This window comes from Phaenicophaeus curvirostris, chromosome 3, assembly GCF_032191515.1.
Source record: "Phaenicophaeus curvirostris isolate KB17595 chromosome 3, BPBGC_Pcur_1.0, whole genome shotgun sequence".
Classification (NCBI taxonomy): domain Eukaryota; kingdom Metazoa; phylum Chordata; class Aves; order Cuculiformes; family Cuculidae; genus Phaenicophaeus; species Phaenicophaeus curvirostris.
The window spans coordinates 53,957,215-53,976,926 of NC_091394.1; the positions used below are offsets into that span (position 1 = coordinate 53,957,215).

Consider the following 19,712-nt stretch of genomic DNA (forward strand, 5'->3'; position numbering starts at 1 on the left):
GGAGCTTTTTATCATTTTTAGTGTAACAGCTCAACAGTCACATATTAAGATACTCAGGAGAACCCAAAAATGTACCAGTGATACCTTTTCTCCTTTCTGTTTTGGAACTACACGTTCTGACTCCTTATCACACTTGTTGCCCAACAGTATTATGTCCACTTCATCACCTGCTTTCTAAAAGAGAACCAGCATTAATAAGTGCCACGTAGGAAAAACAAAAACAACAAAAGCTGTTCACTTTCAGCTCACATTAACTTTCAATAGTTCATTTCCTTGGAAGTAAAAGCTAAATTCTGTCCTGACCTTTTCATTTGTGGAAATACTTTCCATCAGTTACTGTGATTTGGAGGAAAACAGCAAGATTGTAAAGAGCAGAAAAAAGCCACTTACAAGTGCTGGGCATAATTTTCAATCCCTTTCATAAGGTATAAAGTATATGGTGCATGGGCACCATCTTCTGATGAATTCTCCATCTTGAGGCTTTAAAGTGACTGGAAATGCCCTGAATTCACAGACACTGACCTCCCTAAAGTAATGGGTTCATGGATTAGCATATGAGCCAGGTCTACAACCAGCTTTCACAAGTAAAAAGGAAGGAATTTGCTGCACCTGAAAGGGCACCTCTCTGTACTTCACTTTGGCAGACAGACAGTAAAATTACATTTGAAGCATTCAAACTCAACATAAAAGTTTGATTATACCAAGACACTTGGAAGAAGGCAATAGATTTTTAATGAAGTAACATTTAAAAACCTCATTGATTTCAAAAGGAAGAAAAATCTAGCTTTTTGACCTTGTCTCCATCCTTCGTTCCACTAATCCAGTTACATTCATGATAACTGTGAAATGTACTGGGTGCTTTACATCAGTGTTATTTTAAGATAAGCCATTGTAACTATACATGACTGGAATAATGACAAGGAAAGGGAACCATTCTGCAACAGCATGTGGAATTTGAAAGCTGACATTAGTCATGAAAACCATATTTAAAATCACTTTGTTGCTTAAATGGAGGAAGCTGAAGGTTTCTATCTAGAAACTAAAGCTAATGTGGCCTGATCCTATGGCTTATATTCCAAAAGTACACAGCTCCCCTGATGACTCATAAAGCCTGGTCTCAGGCTGCGGATCTCTCTACAATCTTGAAATCCTTTATCTCTGTCAAAGTGTTAATTTTTGTAACTTTGCCATAAAACAAAATCAGGCACAATCCTCTTCCCCAGAGCCCACACACATGCAGACGGACACACATCCCTCCCTTCAGAGAAATGCAAAGAAAAAGCTCTATTCATTAAAGGATGAGGGAATCATTATTTTTAGTCTATTTGCACTTCTACAACTAAGTTGCCTCATTTCAGGAGTACAGCAGTAGACACAATTTATTATTAAGGAACAATATTTAATTTCTTTTAATCCACTCTCATTTTAGAGTCAGCTAATCTCATTTCATACCCACTGCTGATGTTCAAGATAATGTTGGATTAAAATGAAGCAAGCTCAACATAACAGTACAAAGTACAGGCCTAAAATAATGAATCAATCTAACCTGGATTAATAGACCAAAATGTTGGCCACTTCAGAATGCATTGGAGCTTTACTCATTAAGGTCAATCACTCTCCTACATAAAATCACATATATCAGTCTGTAAAATAGGGTAAACAGACAATTTAATCTCATCTCACAATCAACTTTTTCTTTGGAAGAAGACTGTATGTAGCTGAAAGTTTTACAAGTGACATTTGACTTCACTCTGAAGTAAAAGGTCAAAGGGAAATACTTGCATACTCTATGTACAAAACCATGAAATTCAACCTGTAACTTTATTTCTGCACAAACACCACAAATTTTTGCAGTAGAGATGTTCTTTCTAAACAGCTTCAAATAATGAAATTTAAAGGTGAGAGGTATCAGGTATTACCAATAGCTAAGTATTTATTTCAGCAAATAACTATTATTTCTACATCAATATAATGCAATAATGTATTTTCCCTTTGACTGGATCCTCCACCAAAGCACTGAAAATACTCATTTTTAAAGATGTTATCTTGCAGTTTCTTGCTTTTAGAAAACCAAAGACTATAAACTAAAATGATGTCCATCTTAAATTCTGAAAACTGATTATGTAGGTTAAATCATAAAAAATTTTGTCAGTATGACTAGGCAGAAGATTGACCATGTGCTCGGTCTGTATAAAAACTGCAGAGATACACTGATTTGAATTGCCAAAAAATATAGCTCTTTAGACCTTCCAAAAACTCACTGTGTATTTTCATCGTTTTTTATTTACAGCTTAGAAATAAGCTTTCCAAATGCAAGATCTATAGCTAAAAAGAGGATAGTTATTTTTCAGTTGTTAAGATGCTATTATGCAAGTCAGCACTGACTAAGCTAATAGAGTCATTTTTTTCTCATGTCATGGAAAAATACTATTAAAAATTTCATCAATTTCATCAAGGCTAAAACCCCCAACTTTTTTTCGAGAAGTAAAAAAACTAGAAGTATTTTGCTTTGGTATCTCAAAAATACATCCAGATTTTTGGTTCACTCTCTTCAGTTTTTCTTCTGGTTTTAACATTTCAAAGTTCACATTTTGCTGAAACTGAAAACAGAAATGTTATGAACTTGGAGAAAATCTAGCCTACTGTTTTGAACATCCAAAAAGGAAATATCTCCATTACATTTCTCTCAAAAACTTGGAGCCAAGAGGTTTATAGGGACTGATGAAGTTTTCTGAAGGTTTTGGCAAAGCCTGGAGTCATTAGGTTTTGGCAAAAGGGTCTTCCCCCAGCTGGATTCTCTGGCAAGAGAATGCAGTGGCAGTGGCCAGGCTGCTGTTACTGGTGGCCACAGGAGGGAGCAGTGCCAAAGCTACAAACATGGTGGTGGTAGGGACTGAATTACGAATTCTGAAACTTTCACACCATAGCACCACAGTGTTCTTTCGTAGCCTGCTTGGATAGGAGTCATCCACCCATTCCCTTCACTAATTAACGTACTGCTCAACTTTCACCCAGCCTGTGCACCTGACTAGGTAAATACCCAACTTGTTGCTTGACTGTGTGGCTATTAACCAAACTAAAACAATGCAAAAGGGAAAATATTTTGCTCATCCCTTCTGTATGTAATATTTTCCCCCCATATGTTAAGCATTTTGTCCTGCAGTTGTTCTCATTTTCCAGGGAAACTATTTCACAGAAGTGCTGTGAATTCATGTGAGTATCAAAAGCAGCACAGACACCTTTATTGAAAGAGAACTACAACACTTTCGTACTTACAGATTGTTGGACGTAACTATCCCTTCAATTTTTAAATGGTGTGCACAGACCCTACCATGAATGGCTGGCCTCAAGCTCCCCTGCAGCAAATTGGCCACGATTACCAGTTCATTCAGATACCTTATTGTATAAAGCTATCTATCCTGTGACAGATCTTACAGGATCACCAACTTGTCCCTCTTATCACATTTCCAGAGCATAGCTGTGCAGAGCTGCATGATTTGGGACACAGAAACCCCTGCAGTGCTACAGGCTTGGGGAAGAATGGCTTGAAAGCTGCCTGGCAGAGAAAGATCTGGGGCTGCTAGTCAACTGCCAACTGAACATGAGTCAACAGTGTGCTCAGGCGGCCAAGAAAGCCAACAGCATCTTGGCTTGCATCAAAAATGGTGCAGCCAGCAGGGGCAGGAAAATTATTTTCCTGCTGTACTCTGCATGGGTGAGGCCGCACCTTGAGTGCTGGGTTCAGTTTTGAGCCCCTCACTATAAGAAAGACATTGAGGTACTGGAGCACATCCAGAGAAGAGGGACGAAACTGGCGAAGGGGCTGGAAAACAAATCTTACAAGGAGTGGCTAAGTGAGCCAGGGTCGTTTAGCCTGGAGAAGAAGAGGCTGACAGGAGACCTTATTGCTCTCAATAACTACCCGAAAGGAGGTTGTAGTGAGGTGGGTGTTGGTCTCTTCTCCCAAGTCATAGGTGATAGGCCATAGGCCAAGAGGGAATGCACCAAGCTGCATCAGTGGAAATTTAGATCGGACATTAGGAAAATTTTCTTCACAGAAAGGGTTATCAAGCACTGGAACAGGCTGCCTAAGGAGGTGGTTGAGTCACCATCCCTGGAGGTGTTTAAAAGGCAGGTAGATGAGGGGCTTGGGGACATTATTTAGTAGTAGACAGGTATGGTTGGAGTTGATGAACTCTAAGGTCTTTTCCAACCTAGGGATTCTATGATTCTACGATTTTGATACTCATTGGTTACAGTTTAAAAAGGGAACAGAAGTTTGTAGGTCCAAACAGTGAAATCGAGAACCCACACCAGATAAATGCACTATGGTAACACCTAATTAGCTTGTATTTGAGGAAGAAATGTAGCATTAATGTAATTGTTCAGATCTGAAGAGGATACACATGGTCATGCAGCAAGATGAAGGCAGAGCTGGGGAAGGCCATAGAGCTGGCAAGTGTCTTCTTCCTACTCACAAGACAATAACACTACAATTTGATCTTTTGTATTGATGAAGACTAATTTGTTTGGAATACACTGTCCTCACAGTCTTTCCGACAGCATTGCATGGCAGTATTCATATTATGATTCCCATATACGTCTCTTCCCATATATTCTAAGTGCCACCTTATGACCTCAGTTACAAATCTGTAATTTCCAGGACTTCAGTGGAATTAAACAAATGATAGAATTTGTTTGTCTGTTAGCAAACTTATACATGACTAGATACAAACCAATTTATCCTCAAACCAGTCTGAGATTAGAGATAAACCAATTTAGCAAAGTGACAAGAACAAGAATTTTCAGTTCTAATCAGAGTCATAACAACAAACCCATCTATCAACCAGAACAATTTGTTCCTTTTGGCATCAAACTTTCCCATCTGAGGAAGAAAAACTTAGAACAGTTTGAAGTCAAACTAATTTACATTTGTAAAGCAGTTTGCTGTGCTGCTTTTATTTAATTACAATGCAGAATCACTGAAAGACAGTCCAGTATCCCAACTCTCAGACACATCAAATGAACAGAACTGGAAAAGAGCACTATGCAAAAATGGAAGTAACCCAGCACACTCATATATTTCATATCCTGGTTGAGGAGTCACTTCTTCAAATAGCACAAACAGAAAGCTAGTGTATTCAAAGAACACTAAATTATGTCACCAAGACTTGCTACTGCTTGAGAAAATTAATTTATCTTCCCCATTCAGAAAATTCCATGCTAGCAGAATTATTAGGAACTGGTAATGTCATCTTCATAGCCACACCAGGAGACTACCACAATGAAAATCAGTATTTAGATGGCAGGTGCTAGTATTCTTCTACATCAAAAGTTTTAGGAAATCCAGATGTCATGCATGAATCATGGAGTGATTTAGGTTGGCAAGGACTTCTGGAAGTCAGCTGGTCTACCGCCCTGCTCAAAGACAGGACAACTTCAAAGTCAGGTCAAGTTGCTCAAGGCGCTGTTGAACAGATGTTTAAGTATCTCCAGATCCTCTCTGGGCACCTGTTTGAGCATTTTACCGTTCTATCATGGAACTTTTTGCTAATATGTTCTTCAAAATCCTGTTCAAAGCATCTTGGAAAGAACTGTTTTCTGCAAATGGATTCGGCACACAGTTACTTGTATTTCATTTTTAAAGGCCAAACAGAATCAGCCTCTCAGTACAGCTGCATACAATAGCTAAAAGCCATGTCAGCAGACAAGAGGAACATCTTGATAAACTGGACATGACCCACATTCCTACAAATAAAGAATGTTTTCAGGTTCTAAAGTCATTTTCCTGCAATTGTCACACTCCTAATGAGAGCACTACAAATCCAGTGTACCTGTATCGGATTTGCCAATAATGTCCTTAGATATTAATCTGTGAGTATATTTTTCTAGTAAGCCTTTTAAGTACAGTCATGATACTTAGTTCCCTCTATTTCTGAATACAAATTTTACAGCTATACAGATATAGCAGCATATTTGTGTATTTAATTTCCTCGAAAAATAATTCATTTTTAACAGGAAAGTTGCTGTACTCCACACTTAAAAGAATTGAAATACAATGAGAACATTACTGGTAATCTAATTGTAATAGCATTGACTGTCCAGTTTTTATAAAACCAATGGCATTTTTAGGAATGCCAAATTGCTTAGATTGTTCTTTTCAACTGTTGTAAAAATGGCTTAGCACACTGAACAGAATTTTACAAAGCTTTGTGTTTAAAATCTCTGTGTACAAGGAATTAAAGAGCACAGCATAATGAATTCATTAAATTGACTAAAAAATCCTGTTTGACTCATTCAGGTGCAAGCTTTGTATTACCTATTAGTCTGCTGTTTAGCAAAACCTGTATCTGGTTCCTTTTTCAAATTTTATTTGATTTTTCTATGTTTGCATATTTTAAAGGGTTCTGTAGCAACCTCCACTTTGATAGTGGGCATTTGTGGGGAACTATATACTGGTTCACATTCACAAAGGAAACGCAGGGAATGCCACCAACCTCCAGTAAGTAACTAATTTTCATTGATTCCCAGTGTTTTAGCAGTTACTGCTTAAAAACACTTCTTTTGCAATGAATGGCCTCAGATATTTTCATAAGACACCTCAGAAATTGATATCTCACCATGACTAAATTAATTTTTTTTTATTATTATCTACCCTATTACCACGCTAACTGCCAGTTTTTAAGATGGTACAATCAATCATACAATTTACATTTCTAGAAATTGTTTCAAATTGAGTATTTTTCCACTTCTTGCATTTTAAACTAACAAAGTGCCCTCGGGGTTAAGATTAAACAGTCTAAATATTAATAGCAGGAGAAAGGCATACACTCTTCTTAAAGTAATAAAACATACGTGTTAGTCTGAAGTGTGTGCAGACAGGCCAGAGTCAGCAGAGTGCTGATATTGTATGATCAAATATCCTTTATAACACATTTCTGAAGTTAGGCTCAGTCACCGCTAAGACTTTTAAGATGGTTTTAAGGTCAAGGATAACTACATACTAGGTCACCATAGTAATGTTCTTAATATAAACGTAATGTAAATGTAATGTTTTATCATGAGTGTAAGATACCCTGTGTAAACATTACTGGATATATGACCATGTGTAGTTTGTTAATTCATCCACATACTGAAGCTGGAAAGGACGTGCATGATAGTTTTATTTCAAGGCCACTTTCCCAAAATGTATTCTCCCATCCATCATGTCGTATTCCTACCAATTCAGAGAGTATTACAAAAACTGCCTGAATGTTTACTTGATTTTAATCACCAAAGAGCACTAGCTTCCTAGAGAGGTGTTTGACAATCCAAGCCTGTCTGTGTTTAAAAGGCATTTGGACAATGCCCTTAATAACATGCTATAACTTTTGGTCAGGCAGTTGGACTGGATGTCATTGTAGGTCCCTTCCAACTGGACTAGTCTGTTCTAAAACTTATTTGTCCCTACCTAACAGAGAACACGTCAAAAGAAACCTAGCAATAAACACACCGGGTACAGGTTTACAGGCAGCTTAATGATCTGATGTCTAAGGGCTTGCCTACTCCTCTGTCCCTGGTTTCTCCCTCACACCATTCCCACACATCATTCTGCTGGCCTTCCACCTTCTACCTGTTTACCCTATGCCAACTCCAGTAACTCTCGGACCTTTCTATGAACCTCTTAAGCTCACTGATGGAGCAGAAAACCATCCAACTGTTTTTGCTCTGTTAGCTTTCTACCACATTAGAAAGTCAGCATGAACTTCAGATGCCTCTGATGAGCTCCAGAAGCAGCACAGTGGGAGACACAATTCAGGAATATGAAAGGAGGTGGAGATATGCTCCCCGTCTGGCAGCCATGTGCTGTTGAATCACTTCCTGTGTCACATGAAAGCATGTGTTTCTGGCTGCAGTACCACAAATAGCTAAGCTAGCCAAACAGCTCCCTGCCACCAAAAAAGGGATTCTTCTTTTCATCCCCCCGTTCCACCTTCTTGAAACTATTCTCTCAAAGGGAGTATCTGGCAAGGATGAAGGGGATGTTTCATTTGATTCTTGGGATGAGGTAACTACACTAAAGTAAGGAAATCAAGAAAGGGGAATAACTGGTTGTGATAAGGATTTTTTTGCACGAAGCCAATTACAAACCTGAGATGAGCTCATGGAGACTGGCTTGTGTGTAGCCACACTGGTGACAGAAGAACTATAACTTAGTAAGTGCAAAACCAGATGGGAAGCTATGTTTTGAATGCACTTCAGAAAACACTCCTCCTGCATCACTTAGGGGTTGTCCTGGATAACACTACCATAGCATCCTACTGTAACACTGTGTGCTGAGTTAAATATAAGAAATTGTGGTTAGAAACATGCAGTTCAAGGAACAACAATAAGCTTCATGCAGTCATTTAAAGCATTAACTGCAGTAACTCATTAACTATCTTCATTAAGAGAACAACCACTATTAGATATATTTACCTCATGTATATCTTTCATCCAGCTTGTTATACCTTGAAAACTGTCCAGATTTGTGATGTCATATACAAGAACAAAGCCTTGTGCGCCACGAAAATAGCTAGTACTAAGTGTATGGAATCGTTCCTGGCCAGCAGTATCCCTGAAAGAAATTGCAAGAAATCAAGAACAACAAAAAAATTCAAGATGAACAAACTGCTGAATCCTCCTCTCAAGAAAATTATTTTATTTTAAGGGGTATCATTCAAATTTTAAATGGTGTACCCCAACATGAAAGGAATAAGAAAAGATCAGGATGGGAGAAAATCCAGATGCCAGATACAACAGTGAAAGATATACACTGAAAATTTATTTTGAGTAATATACCCTACCAGGAAAGATAAAACAGTAGTTCAGTCTGAGTGTAACTCCAAGCCACCATTGCTTTTCTATATGTAGTTAATCAGCAAGACCAGTACAATTCAGGTGATAAAAGAAATTCTGGATGCAAAAAGCATAGCATATGAATGATGGATGCAAAAAGCATAGCAGATGAAATCCTTCAAGCTCCTTGTAAACTGTGACTGCTGGTTAAGAGGGAAAATCTTAGATTTTGTGAAAAAGCCATAAAATAGAGGGATGCAGAGATTCCTACACATAATTATACCTTGAGAGCTGTAAACAAGCCTACAAGACTTTTTTTATTAAAACCTGAGATGGAGTAACTGCAGATCTAATACTGGTCAGACAATTAATGTAAAGAGTTACTCATTGCAAAGTTAAATACTAGTAAACGTACGCAACCTTCACTATTGGAAGCCTGGTGAGATGGCTGACAGTTACCTTCCACAGTCTTTAGAAAAACTTAAAAATAACAAGTGTAGGTTTCCAAAGATTCATGTCACTGGCTTTCTCATGGTGACCCTTTTGAACATGCATCTATTGGGTAATAAATGCAAAATTGTCTTGCTTTGTCACTTCCCTCAATGTTACGATACAATTAAATAAACTTAATATGTATCACAAATCTGCATTGATTGCATACTACAACAGCAAAGATTTATTGTTAAAGCAACCTAGCGACAACCCTCTCTAACTTAAATTAGTTGCTGCAAAAAATATGTTCCCCTAGGCCAAATTCAATTTTTAAAATTACTTAAACCATAAAATCAGAGAATCACTTTGGTTGGAAAAGACCTTTAAGATCATCAAATCCAACCATAAACCTAACACTGCCAAGTCTGTCACTAAACCATGCCCCTAAGCACCACATCTACACATCTTTTAAATACCTCCAGGGATGGTGACTCAACCATTTCCCTGAGTACCTCTTCCAGTGCTTGACAACCCTTTCACTGAAGAAATTTTTCCCTAAGATCCAGTCTAAATCTCCCCCGGACAACTGGAGGCCATTTCCTCTCATCCTATCACTTGTTACCTGGGTGACAAGACCAACACTCACCCCACTACAACCTCCTACCAGACAGTTGTACAGAAAGATAAGGTCTTCCCTCAGCCTCCTCTTCTCTAGGGTAAAAAACACCAGTTCCCTCAGCTGCTTCTTATAAGACTTGTACTCCAGACCCTTCACCAACTTCGTTGCCCTCCCTTCCACACACTCCAGCACCTCAGTGTCCTTCTACCAAGGAGATCAAAACTGACCACAGTATTCAAGGGGCACCTCACCAGCACCAAGTATAGGGGGATGATCACTTCCCTACTCCTGATGGCCACGTTATTTCTGATATAAGCCAAGATGCTCTTAGAAACAATTGCACTTTAGTACAACACACAATTAAACGAAGATGAGTTTTTTCATGTTCTAATGTAATTTAGTTGGCTCTCATTTGTGACATAAATAAAAACTTACCATATTTGAAGTTTCACTCTTATATCATCAAACATTACTGGCTTTACTTTAAAATCAATGCCTAGAAGAAAGAAGAAAATCTGTAACATTTCTTACAATAACATGGATTCCCTTTGAAGGCTGTTTCATAGCTCTAGTTATCATTTCATTTTTCACAGAAAGTGACAACAGCATGACAATGCATTATACAGACATTACAAAGGAATGCCAATACAAAGCAATGGAGGGGCAGGTCAAAGTAAAAGTGCAGATAACCTGAAACTACATGTACATATTTCTATGACAGCAGTTTCATGGCCTAAGAAAAATAAAAGTTGGCAAATGTATTGGTGATTTCAACTGTTTCCAGGTGCACCACAAAGGCACAGCAGCTATGAATGGGGAGGTAGACATGCTTACAAAACCACTGCATGTGCAACACCATTTTTCCGTCCTTACTTCCAATCCCTAAAAAAGGTATCAAGGGTTACATGGACAGGAAGAGAAATAAGCTGCACCATTTAAATGCAAAGCCAAGCCTACACTGGATTTCACTCAAATGAGGAACCCTCTACAGCCTTAACCTCTGTGTACCCCAGATCCAGAGTGCTCATGCTCGAGTCAGGCATTAGTGCTTGGAACCAGTGCAAAATGTTGTCTCTATATACATTACAGAGTTTTCCTCAAAGATACTCTCCTTATAATTTATACTGTTTTCCTGTATCATATTATTAAATTAGTACTCCAAATGTGGTAGACGATACCTGGATTTATGGCTTGTTGAAGCTCCAAACTTATTATTAGAATCTGCCAGCTATCAGCTTCTACCTTAGAGTAACATATTTCCTCACAGTCAATTCCTATTACTTTTTTTTCCCAGTGAAAACCAATAAGGCTATTTTTGTCAATTTATTAAGTGAAGTTAAGGTGACATTGCAATACCTGGCCATACTGCATGGTCAAAATGCCGTAAGGTAAAAATATGGCTACTTAACATGACTTCAGAGTGGCTTTTCACCTGTACTAATGTCATTTGAAAGACCTAAATAGATTGAGAAAGCACAAAAAAATTCAGTTAATACCATGGCACTGATTTCTATAACAATCTGTCTGAAAAATTACTTCAGCAAATAAATGGCAATAAATAAAAAATGCAGTAGAGGAAATGCTGCCTTCTTTTTTACTTCTGGATGCATTGCCCACAAAATTTTGACACATACACGCTCACATGTGAGATTTCAATGCTATTAACATTTTTGTATGTATGCAGTAATACAGTTTAGGTGGATTTAAAAAATTATTATGATAATCATGTCCTTCACTTGATGAATTTTTATTAAAGCTCCAATGGAAAGGAAAGATGAAATAATATAATTGGTATCAGTAATTAATATTACACAAAGCTTCCTTCATGGAATTAATAATGTCAGATGGAAATGTAATTTAAGCCAAATTTGCTCGTGTAAGTTCAAACTTCAACGTGATAGAAAACATTTGCTCCTGAAATTCACATGGTTTTGCCTAATTATTTGTATCACTTTCTGCAACTGATGTTAGAGCAGTTGAGAGGGACAGAGTATGCACCAGGAGGCTGGAATGTCGCTTTCAAATGGTGCATTGGGAATACAGCAAAAAATTATAACCCAGCCAGGGATTCCCAGACCTATAGGAAACAGTTCTTAGTTGACATATATTTTAATAATAAATGGCTATAAGCTTATTTATTTATTTATTTATTTATAAAAAGGGAAGCAGAGTGCTGAATCAGACTAAAACTTAATCTAAATTAAAATAAGGCTTATTGACTTCTTAAGTCAACTTCAAAATTTATTGACGTAAAAGGTCAATGAATGTTAGTGAAAAACAGAAGTCAATATGTTCTGCATGCATGAATTGTTCATGTCTTTATATGAAATTTCCAGCAAACTTAGCAAATTGCAAAGACAGAGAAGAAAAATGAGAATACAATGCCAAAGACAGCTCACAGATTTCAGATGCTTTTAGGTCCATGTATTATACAACATGATCAACATAACAAAGTAAGCATTGATTACTGCTCTTGAGATAAATGTTATTTGAATGCAACAGCTTGTACTTGCTTCTTTTAATCTGTCAACTAAATCCAAGAAGGCATATGCTGGGTACAAGTTCAAATTCTAGTTGTTATTTCCAAGTTTTATAGCCATGAGATTGATTTCTTTTCTCTATAGTCCAAATAATAAACATGCTCATGTTAGGACTGGGCTATTTTAAAGACAACTAGGTCTAAAGAGCATCAAAACAGTCAGCCACAAAGGAATGCTCATCTGACAGGCTGAGAAAGTGGGGCTTGTTCAACTTACAGAAGAGAAGGCTCCAGGGGGCATGGGGAACCTTCTAGCAGCCTACCAGTACTTAAAGACAGCCTATAGGAAAGCTGGAGAGGGGCTCTTTATCAGGGAGTGTAGAGATAGGATGAGGGGTAACAGCTTTATGCTGAGAGAAACCAGACTTAGTTTAGATATTAGGAAGAAATTTTTTACTGTGAGGGTAGTGAAGCACTGAAACAGGCTGCCCAGATAAATCATGGATGCCCCATCCCTGGAGGGGTTCAAGGCCAGGCTGCATGAGGCTTTGAGCAACCTAATCTAGTGCAAGGTGTCCCTGCCCATGGTAGAGGCATTGGAACTAGATGATCTTTAAGGTCTCTTCCAACCTAAACCATTGTATGACTGCCAAGATGGGCAGTCCAAGTTGCCAGTGTCAGGAAGGCTGTGTTTGAAGAAGGCATCTGCGGCCTGCAGGTCTGAATCAGAATCACAGAATCGTTGAGGTTGGGAAAGACCTCTAAGACCGTGAAGTCCAACCATCAGAACAACACCATTAAATCATGTCCCAGAGCACCACATCTGCATGGTTTATGAACACTCCAAGGAAGGATATTCCACGACTTCCCTGGGCAGCCCATTTCAACGTTTCACTGCTCTTTCAGTAAAGAAATTATTCCTCATATCCAGTCTAAAACTTCCCTGGCAAAACTTGAAGTATTTACCTCTCATCCCATCGCTTGTTACTTTGGAGAAGAGACCCACCTTGCTACAAACTCCCTTCAGGTAGTTGTAGAGGGTGATAAGGTCTCCCCTCAGCATCTTTTTATCTAGACTTGAAACCGAAAATGCCAGCAAAAACTCCGTAAGACTCATTTTGGAGTTTTAGAAAGCAAGCGCCCTTTATCAGACCTGGGCAACATGAGGGAGTGATCTCCATCAATCATGTGCAACGAGACAAGAGCTGGTTACAGACTCTATTTCCCTCTTACATCCATATGTATAAATTTTCCCAGAAATCTCATGCATATTCTATTACTTTCCACAGTCTAATTTTAATGTTATTATGAACTCTGCAAAAGTCAAAACTCTTCCTAATATGGAGCTTTGGAGTCAGGTCTCGGCTTAACCTTGCGTTAGAGATATGGAAAGAGTGCAGAAGTGATCACGGAAGACACATCAGTTCTGCACAGATCACACCGAGCACGAGACTTTATCATCTTCAAAGAATGAACAGTGTCTGGAAAAACACAGTCTGAAAGAAAATACGCTATCAGAGCGACATTCCAATGTTCAAAAAATACTGTTTCTTAGATGAAACTCTACTTTAGCTTAAATCAAAGATATTCCACTTGTTGTAATAGAAACTCCTTCTTGTATCAGACTGAACGACCCCATTTCACTCGGCCGCTCCCCGTAACAACTCGTGCTCCAGACCCTTCCCCTCCTTAGCGAAAGCGCAGCCAGAGAGGGAAAGGGAGACGGGGAGAGGGGAAGGGGGACGGGGAGAGGGGAAGGGGGACGGGGAGAGGGAAAGGGGGACGGGGAGAGGGAGCACAGCCGACGGCCAGGCTGACCGGGACACGCGCCGCTCCCACGGCACCGCCAGCCCGTGGACCCGCGGGGCGCGGCGGGGCTGGGAGTCGCCGCGGGGGGACGGGGGACAGGCTGGGGACTGCGGGAGGAGCAGGGACTGCGGGAGGGCTGGGAACTGCGGGAGAGCAGGAGCTGGAGGGGTAGCAGGCTGGGGGAGAGCAGGGGCTGGGGAACAACAGGCTGGGCGCTGCGGGAGGAGCAAGGGCTGCGGGACAGCAAGCTGGGCGCTGCGGGACAACAGGGGCTGCGGGACAACGGGCTGCGGGACAACAAGCTAGGGGACAACAGGCTGGGGGATAGCAGGGGCTGCGTGACAGCAAGCTGGGGGACAACAGGCTGGGGGATAGCAGGGGCTGCGGGACAGCAAGCTGGACGCTGCAAGAGGACCAGGGGCTACGGGGACAGGCTGGGAGCTGCGGGAGAGCAGGGACTGCACGCACAGGCTGGGAGCTACGGGGACAGCAGCCGACAGAGGCCGCTGCCCGGCCCCCCCCCCCACCCCGTCCAGCGTCACTCACCGATCGTGGTCAGATAGGAGGAGGAGGTGGGAGCCCCGTGGGGGTCCGTGTAGCTCCGGACGATGGAGGTCTTCCCCACGCAGGACTCCCCGGCCATGACGATTTTGAGCAGCCGCGGCGGCTCCCCGACTCCGCGCTGCCCCGGCCCCGCCATGGCAGCCGGGGGAGCCGCGGGGGCGGGGCGGGCGGCCCGGGAACCCGATTGGAACGGGTAACGAAGGGTATGGGAGTGAGGGAGCTGGTCCGGAGGAGGCCACGGAGGTGGTTGGAGGGCTGGAGCACCTCCCGCAGGAGGGCAGGGTGGGAGAGTTGGGGTTGTTCAGCCTGGAGGAGAGAAGGCTGACAGGAGACCGTGTAGTGACCTTCCAGTAGCTGAAGGGGCTACAGGAGAGCTGGGGAGGGACTGTTTAGAAGGGCGTGGAGTGATAGGGTGAGGGGGAATGGCTTTCAGTTGGAAGGGGGAAGGTTTAGAGTAGACGTTAGGAAGAAAATCTTCACCATGAGAGGGTGAGGCGCTGGCACAGGTTGCCCAAGGAAGTTGTGGCTGCCCCATCCCTGGAGGTGTTCAAGGCCAGGCTGGATGAGGCTTTGAGCAACCTGATCTAATGGAAGGTGTCCCTGCCTATGGCACGGGGGTTGGAACTAGATGATCTTAAGGTCCCTTCCAACCCAAGCCATTCTATGATCTATCTGTCTGCTCTTTCTGCAGTCTTGACTATGTGTTGCTGTCATTACAGCAGCCCAAATGTGCACACATTGAATTGTAGAATTATTAAGGTTGGAAAAGACCTCTTGATATCATTAAGTCCATCTGTCAGCCCAACACCACCGTGCCTACTAAACTGTGTCTTAAAGTGTCACGTCCATATGTTTTTTGAACCACTTCAGGGAAGGAGACCACCACTTCTCTGGGCAGCCTGTTCCAATGCTTTCAGTAAAGACATTTTTCCTCCTATCCAGTCCACATGCTCAAGAACATACAAAACCAGTCAAGCTCTGAGTGATTTCATTCCTATGGTTGCTAGAAAGATAAAAAACTGAACCCCAAATGGTTGGTGTGAGGTGATGCTGAGCTGTAAGCTGATGTTGTGGCCTGCCCCGGCCCCAGAAATGGGCTGTGGTGAAGGGGGCTCACACACCCTCTCCAGGCTTTGTCTAGGCTCTTCCTTAGGACCATGAGCTGTGTTCTGATGACGGCCACTTCAGATGACAGCTACCTGTGCACAGTGTCCATCACCAAGGTGTACTGTGTGGTGGGGTCATGTTAGCCCCCTTGCAGACCTTGTACAGGCTTCCACACCGTGCTTCAGCCACTGCCCTGAACTAGGATGATGAAATTATGCAAATAAGCAATTTTTTTCATGAAGTTTTGTCAGTGGGGAGGAAAGAGGGAACTTTCACAACCCCCGTGTCTCTTCCAGAAATAAACAGTCTGGTTTCTGGTTACTTCCTGGTGTAAAAGACGGAGGAAATAAGAATTTCCTCTTTTTCACTTCTGATTTGTTCTCATCTGACAACCAAATCAACGTGCAGTGTGAAAAAAAAAATCACGTATCTACAGTGTAGACTTGCTGCATGTATGTCTGGATGTTTTTACTAGGATCCCACATTGTCCAAGTTAAGGCCATTTGCTCATGTGCATACTAAACTCATCTGGTGACAGAGATTTAGGAATGGATACACCTTGAGTTAAAAGTGCTGACAGACATTTACAAGTATTTGTGTCTCTGGGTCTGTAATGACTCCCCAAAGTTTTTGACATTTTCATCTTCAAAACTTCAAGCAACCCCTTAATCAATTAATATAGCACAGAGCAGCAGAACATTTGTGAAGGACTACTTATGCCTCAGTGAGTGCCACATAGCACAGTTCAGGACATTCTTTTGTCAAAGGCCAAGTATTATTTCAATCTTATTCCCCCATCACTCTGCTCTGACCCACGCACCAACCTGTGCCTGAATCTGCCAGTGTCACACTGCTTAGCCACAAATCTTTAGGACTTTGTGGTAGATCTTCAAAAGGTGGCAGCAGCTTGTTTCTCCATCAGTGCAGTTTTCTGCATTGCTGGAAGAACAAGAATTTCTGCTAACATTTGGGAAATAATCAGTAGGGAATAACCGATAAAGCCAGCTACTGAGTTATTTGGTTATTTTAGGGGTGCTTTGTGATATGTCACTGTGTAAAAAAGCAAAAGTGTTTCCATTAGGGACAGAGAAATGCTGTGTATTGATGAGACTGAATACATTCTTGAATAACAATGGGAAAAGCTGACCCTACAGGACACTTCCAGTTGACACAATCATATTATGAAAGCATTTGCAGAACCCTTCCTGCACAGTAGAGTGGCAAGCATGTGTCTTGCTTACTTTATAACAAAACAAAGGCTAGGAGAGAATACGATTACTGTCTATCAGTGATTAAACAATAAGGATGAGGAAAAAGCTGCTTGAAGAGAAGGATAATGGAGTGAATAGATAAAGATTGACCATGAATATGGCTGAGCTAGAAGTTGTGAGTTTTCTAATGATGTTTCAGAAAATTCTCACAATTGCAGTATTCAGAAGGAAAATCTTAATAAAGACAGAACGTGGTGAATTTGTTAGGAAGGTTATAACCACCTGCAATGGGGAAGGACTGGACTTCATAAACCAAAACACTTCCTGTGAGAAATATCCCCTGCTGTCTCATCAGCCCCATGAAGTTCTGCTTCCTCATGCAGTGCAAAATTTTGAAGCTGTCGTTGATTATCCCAGATCTGAGTGATGATGGGGTGTTAACATCTTCTGGTAGTTCTCATGGATCAAAGGTTATGATGCCTATGGGGAGTCTGTAACATTTACAGATAATCTAGCTGATAATCTAGCATCTGCAGCAATGAACGGGTGTCTCCAGCCAGCTGCAAAATAGTCCTGCTCTGGTTCCTCTGCCAGTGCAGCTGCAGGAGTGAGGACAAGGCTGGTGGTCTGCCCTGTAGATGGATGCTACTGTGCAGGTTTAGCAGACATGTACCTGTGGGCAGCACGCTGATTTACAGCTATACCATAAGACTTTGTCTTAATTATGGAGGCTTCTCTGGTTCTCTGCTATGAAGCTGTTCTTCACAAAACAGCTTTCTTCAAATGAGGGCAACACTGCATCTGCCTACAGAAGTTAGATTTAGGAGGTAGCCTGGACTGATGGTATTAGTAATGATGCACTTTATCCTATGTTTTCTGTCAGGCCAAACAATTTGAATTAAAAGGCTCTTCGTATATTTTGCACATTTGAGTGTTGATTTATGAGCAGTGTGCAAGGCAGGATTTTAGCTCTTTTCATAACAAAACTCCAAATGCCCAGGGTTGCTGCTGCTGTCAGTGAGTTACATTATCACTTTCCTCGCATTCCTATCCACAAGGGGACAGTCTTTCCATCCATTACCACTGACTAGAACCATTTAAAAGTAAGCTCCTTGAAAAGCTACCATTCAATGAATGCAATTTAATTTATCTTTAAAATACGTTTCATGCTATATAAAAAATTCCAGATCTTAGTAAACTGTATGATGTTATTGTATTGATAGAGCTAATCATAAGTAAAGTTACCTGAATGAAGCTAATTACTTGAAAATAATGAGTATGCAGCTACAAGACAATTAGTGCAAAGCACAGAACAAAGTTTCCATGAGTTCATTGAGATATCCTTAGAAAAGGATGCCTTTGCCTCTCATTCATCTTTTTTCATTGCTCACTTTCATTTCTTTGACTTGATCTTTTGAATAATATGATAAATAGTAATAATAACAACATAATTTTTAATAGCATTTTAGCAGGAAACCTTTTCATTTTCACACAGAAAAATTACTAAAATTATTGGAACTTAATTTCATAAGATGTTGGGTTATTAAAACATTGTATTCATTTTCTTTGAATGGTTGTTAATGATTCTTTTACAGACATGATACTTACATTTTTTTCTTCTTATCTGACATAGTTTAGGAATAACTGCTCAGTTTACCCTCAGAGTCATAGAGAACTTCTGGCACAGAAGATGGTGCCATGTTATTCAGTTCTCAGAATGCTCGCAGAAGTTTTGGGATTCATCTCCTAGTTTGCTTTAGCATGGTGTGTTACACAGAATGTACACTAACATCGGTCTCTCCTGATGAGTCCATGAACTGCAAAAGGTAGGCTACCTCTTCACCACAGTTATATGAAGTACTGTAAATTGCTCTGAAGGTAAGAAGGAACCAGAGAGGTTATTCAGCAGCATATTTCATGCAAAACATCCAGCATAATCCTGTCAGTAAACCTGCTTTGGACATTCTTGCAAGCAACTATTATTAAAAAAAAAGCAACTAAGGAGATGAAAGTAACTATAAATCAAGGGTAAAGAAACAGCAGCATTCCAGTACAGGCCTAATTCCGAAGCATAATGGCACCGTTACAGATGTCACAGCCTCCTTAGTGAAATAAAGCTTACAAAATATTACAAAGAGGTTCAATGTATTTCCATTTGAAATTATTTTGTTGGAATAACAGAATACTAATGCAACTACAAATATTAGTAGCGTATTCATGCACTCACCTTGGCTGAAGGTATAAGCTCAAAATGGTAATGAGAGGAAAGATCAAGGTTTAATTTGGTTTTAAGATCCTCAGTACTAAGTCACTGCTTGTGTCAAGATTACTCACTGAATACATTCTGTTAAGTGACCGAAGTGAAACTCTTTGGTTTCATTAGTGTTAAGATAAAACCACATCTGAGTGGACAAAAAGTGAGATAAATTACTCATGATAAGCAAAACAGGGTTCACTAATCTTTAAATGAAATTTCTGAGCCAACTGTTAAGTATTTGAATTAGAGACAGGATTCACTGTTAAACTGGAATATAATTTTTAAGATTTCATCAAAGAACAAGGCAGCTCTCAGAGTCAGAATGACTCACATGTGGGGTTAGCAGTGAAACCTCTGTTGAAAAGTGATTGTAATAAGGTGCTCATTCTTTATAGCTGCTCATGACCTGATTTGGAG

General features: G+C 40.5%; 1 protein-coding gene across 2 annotated transcripts in view; it reads right to left on the bottom strand.

Moving 5' to 3' along the window:
- The window catches only part of LOC138719097 (ras-related protein Rab-10-like), a 28,582-nt gene extending 13,507 nt beyond the window's left edge, over positions 1-15,075 (bottom strand). The window contains exons 1-4 of one of the 2 annotated variants that reach the window (XM_069854037.1): positions 14,703-15,065; positions 10,304-10,364; positions 8,458-8,596; positions 85-174 (exon numbers count right to left, since the gene is read on the bottom strand). In XM_069854037.1, the coding sequence (XP_069710138.1) occupies positions 85-174; positions 8,458-8,596; positions 10,304-10,364; positions 14,703-14,856 (444 nt within the window). In that variant the 5' untranslated portion in view covers positions 14,857-15,065. Of the gene's footprint in view, positions 1-84; positions 175-8,457; positions 8,597-10,303; positions 10,365-14,702 lie in introns of both variants that reach the window. The other variant, XM_069854038.1, reaches the window with a different exon arrangement.
- Between the last annotated feature and the right edge of the window lie 4,637 nt (positions 15,076-19,712).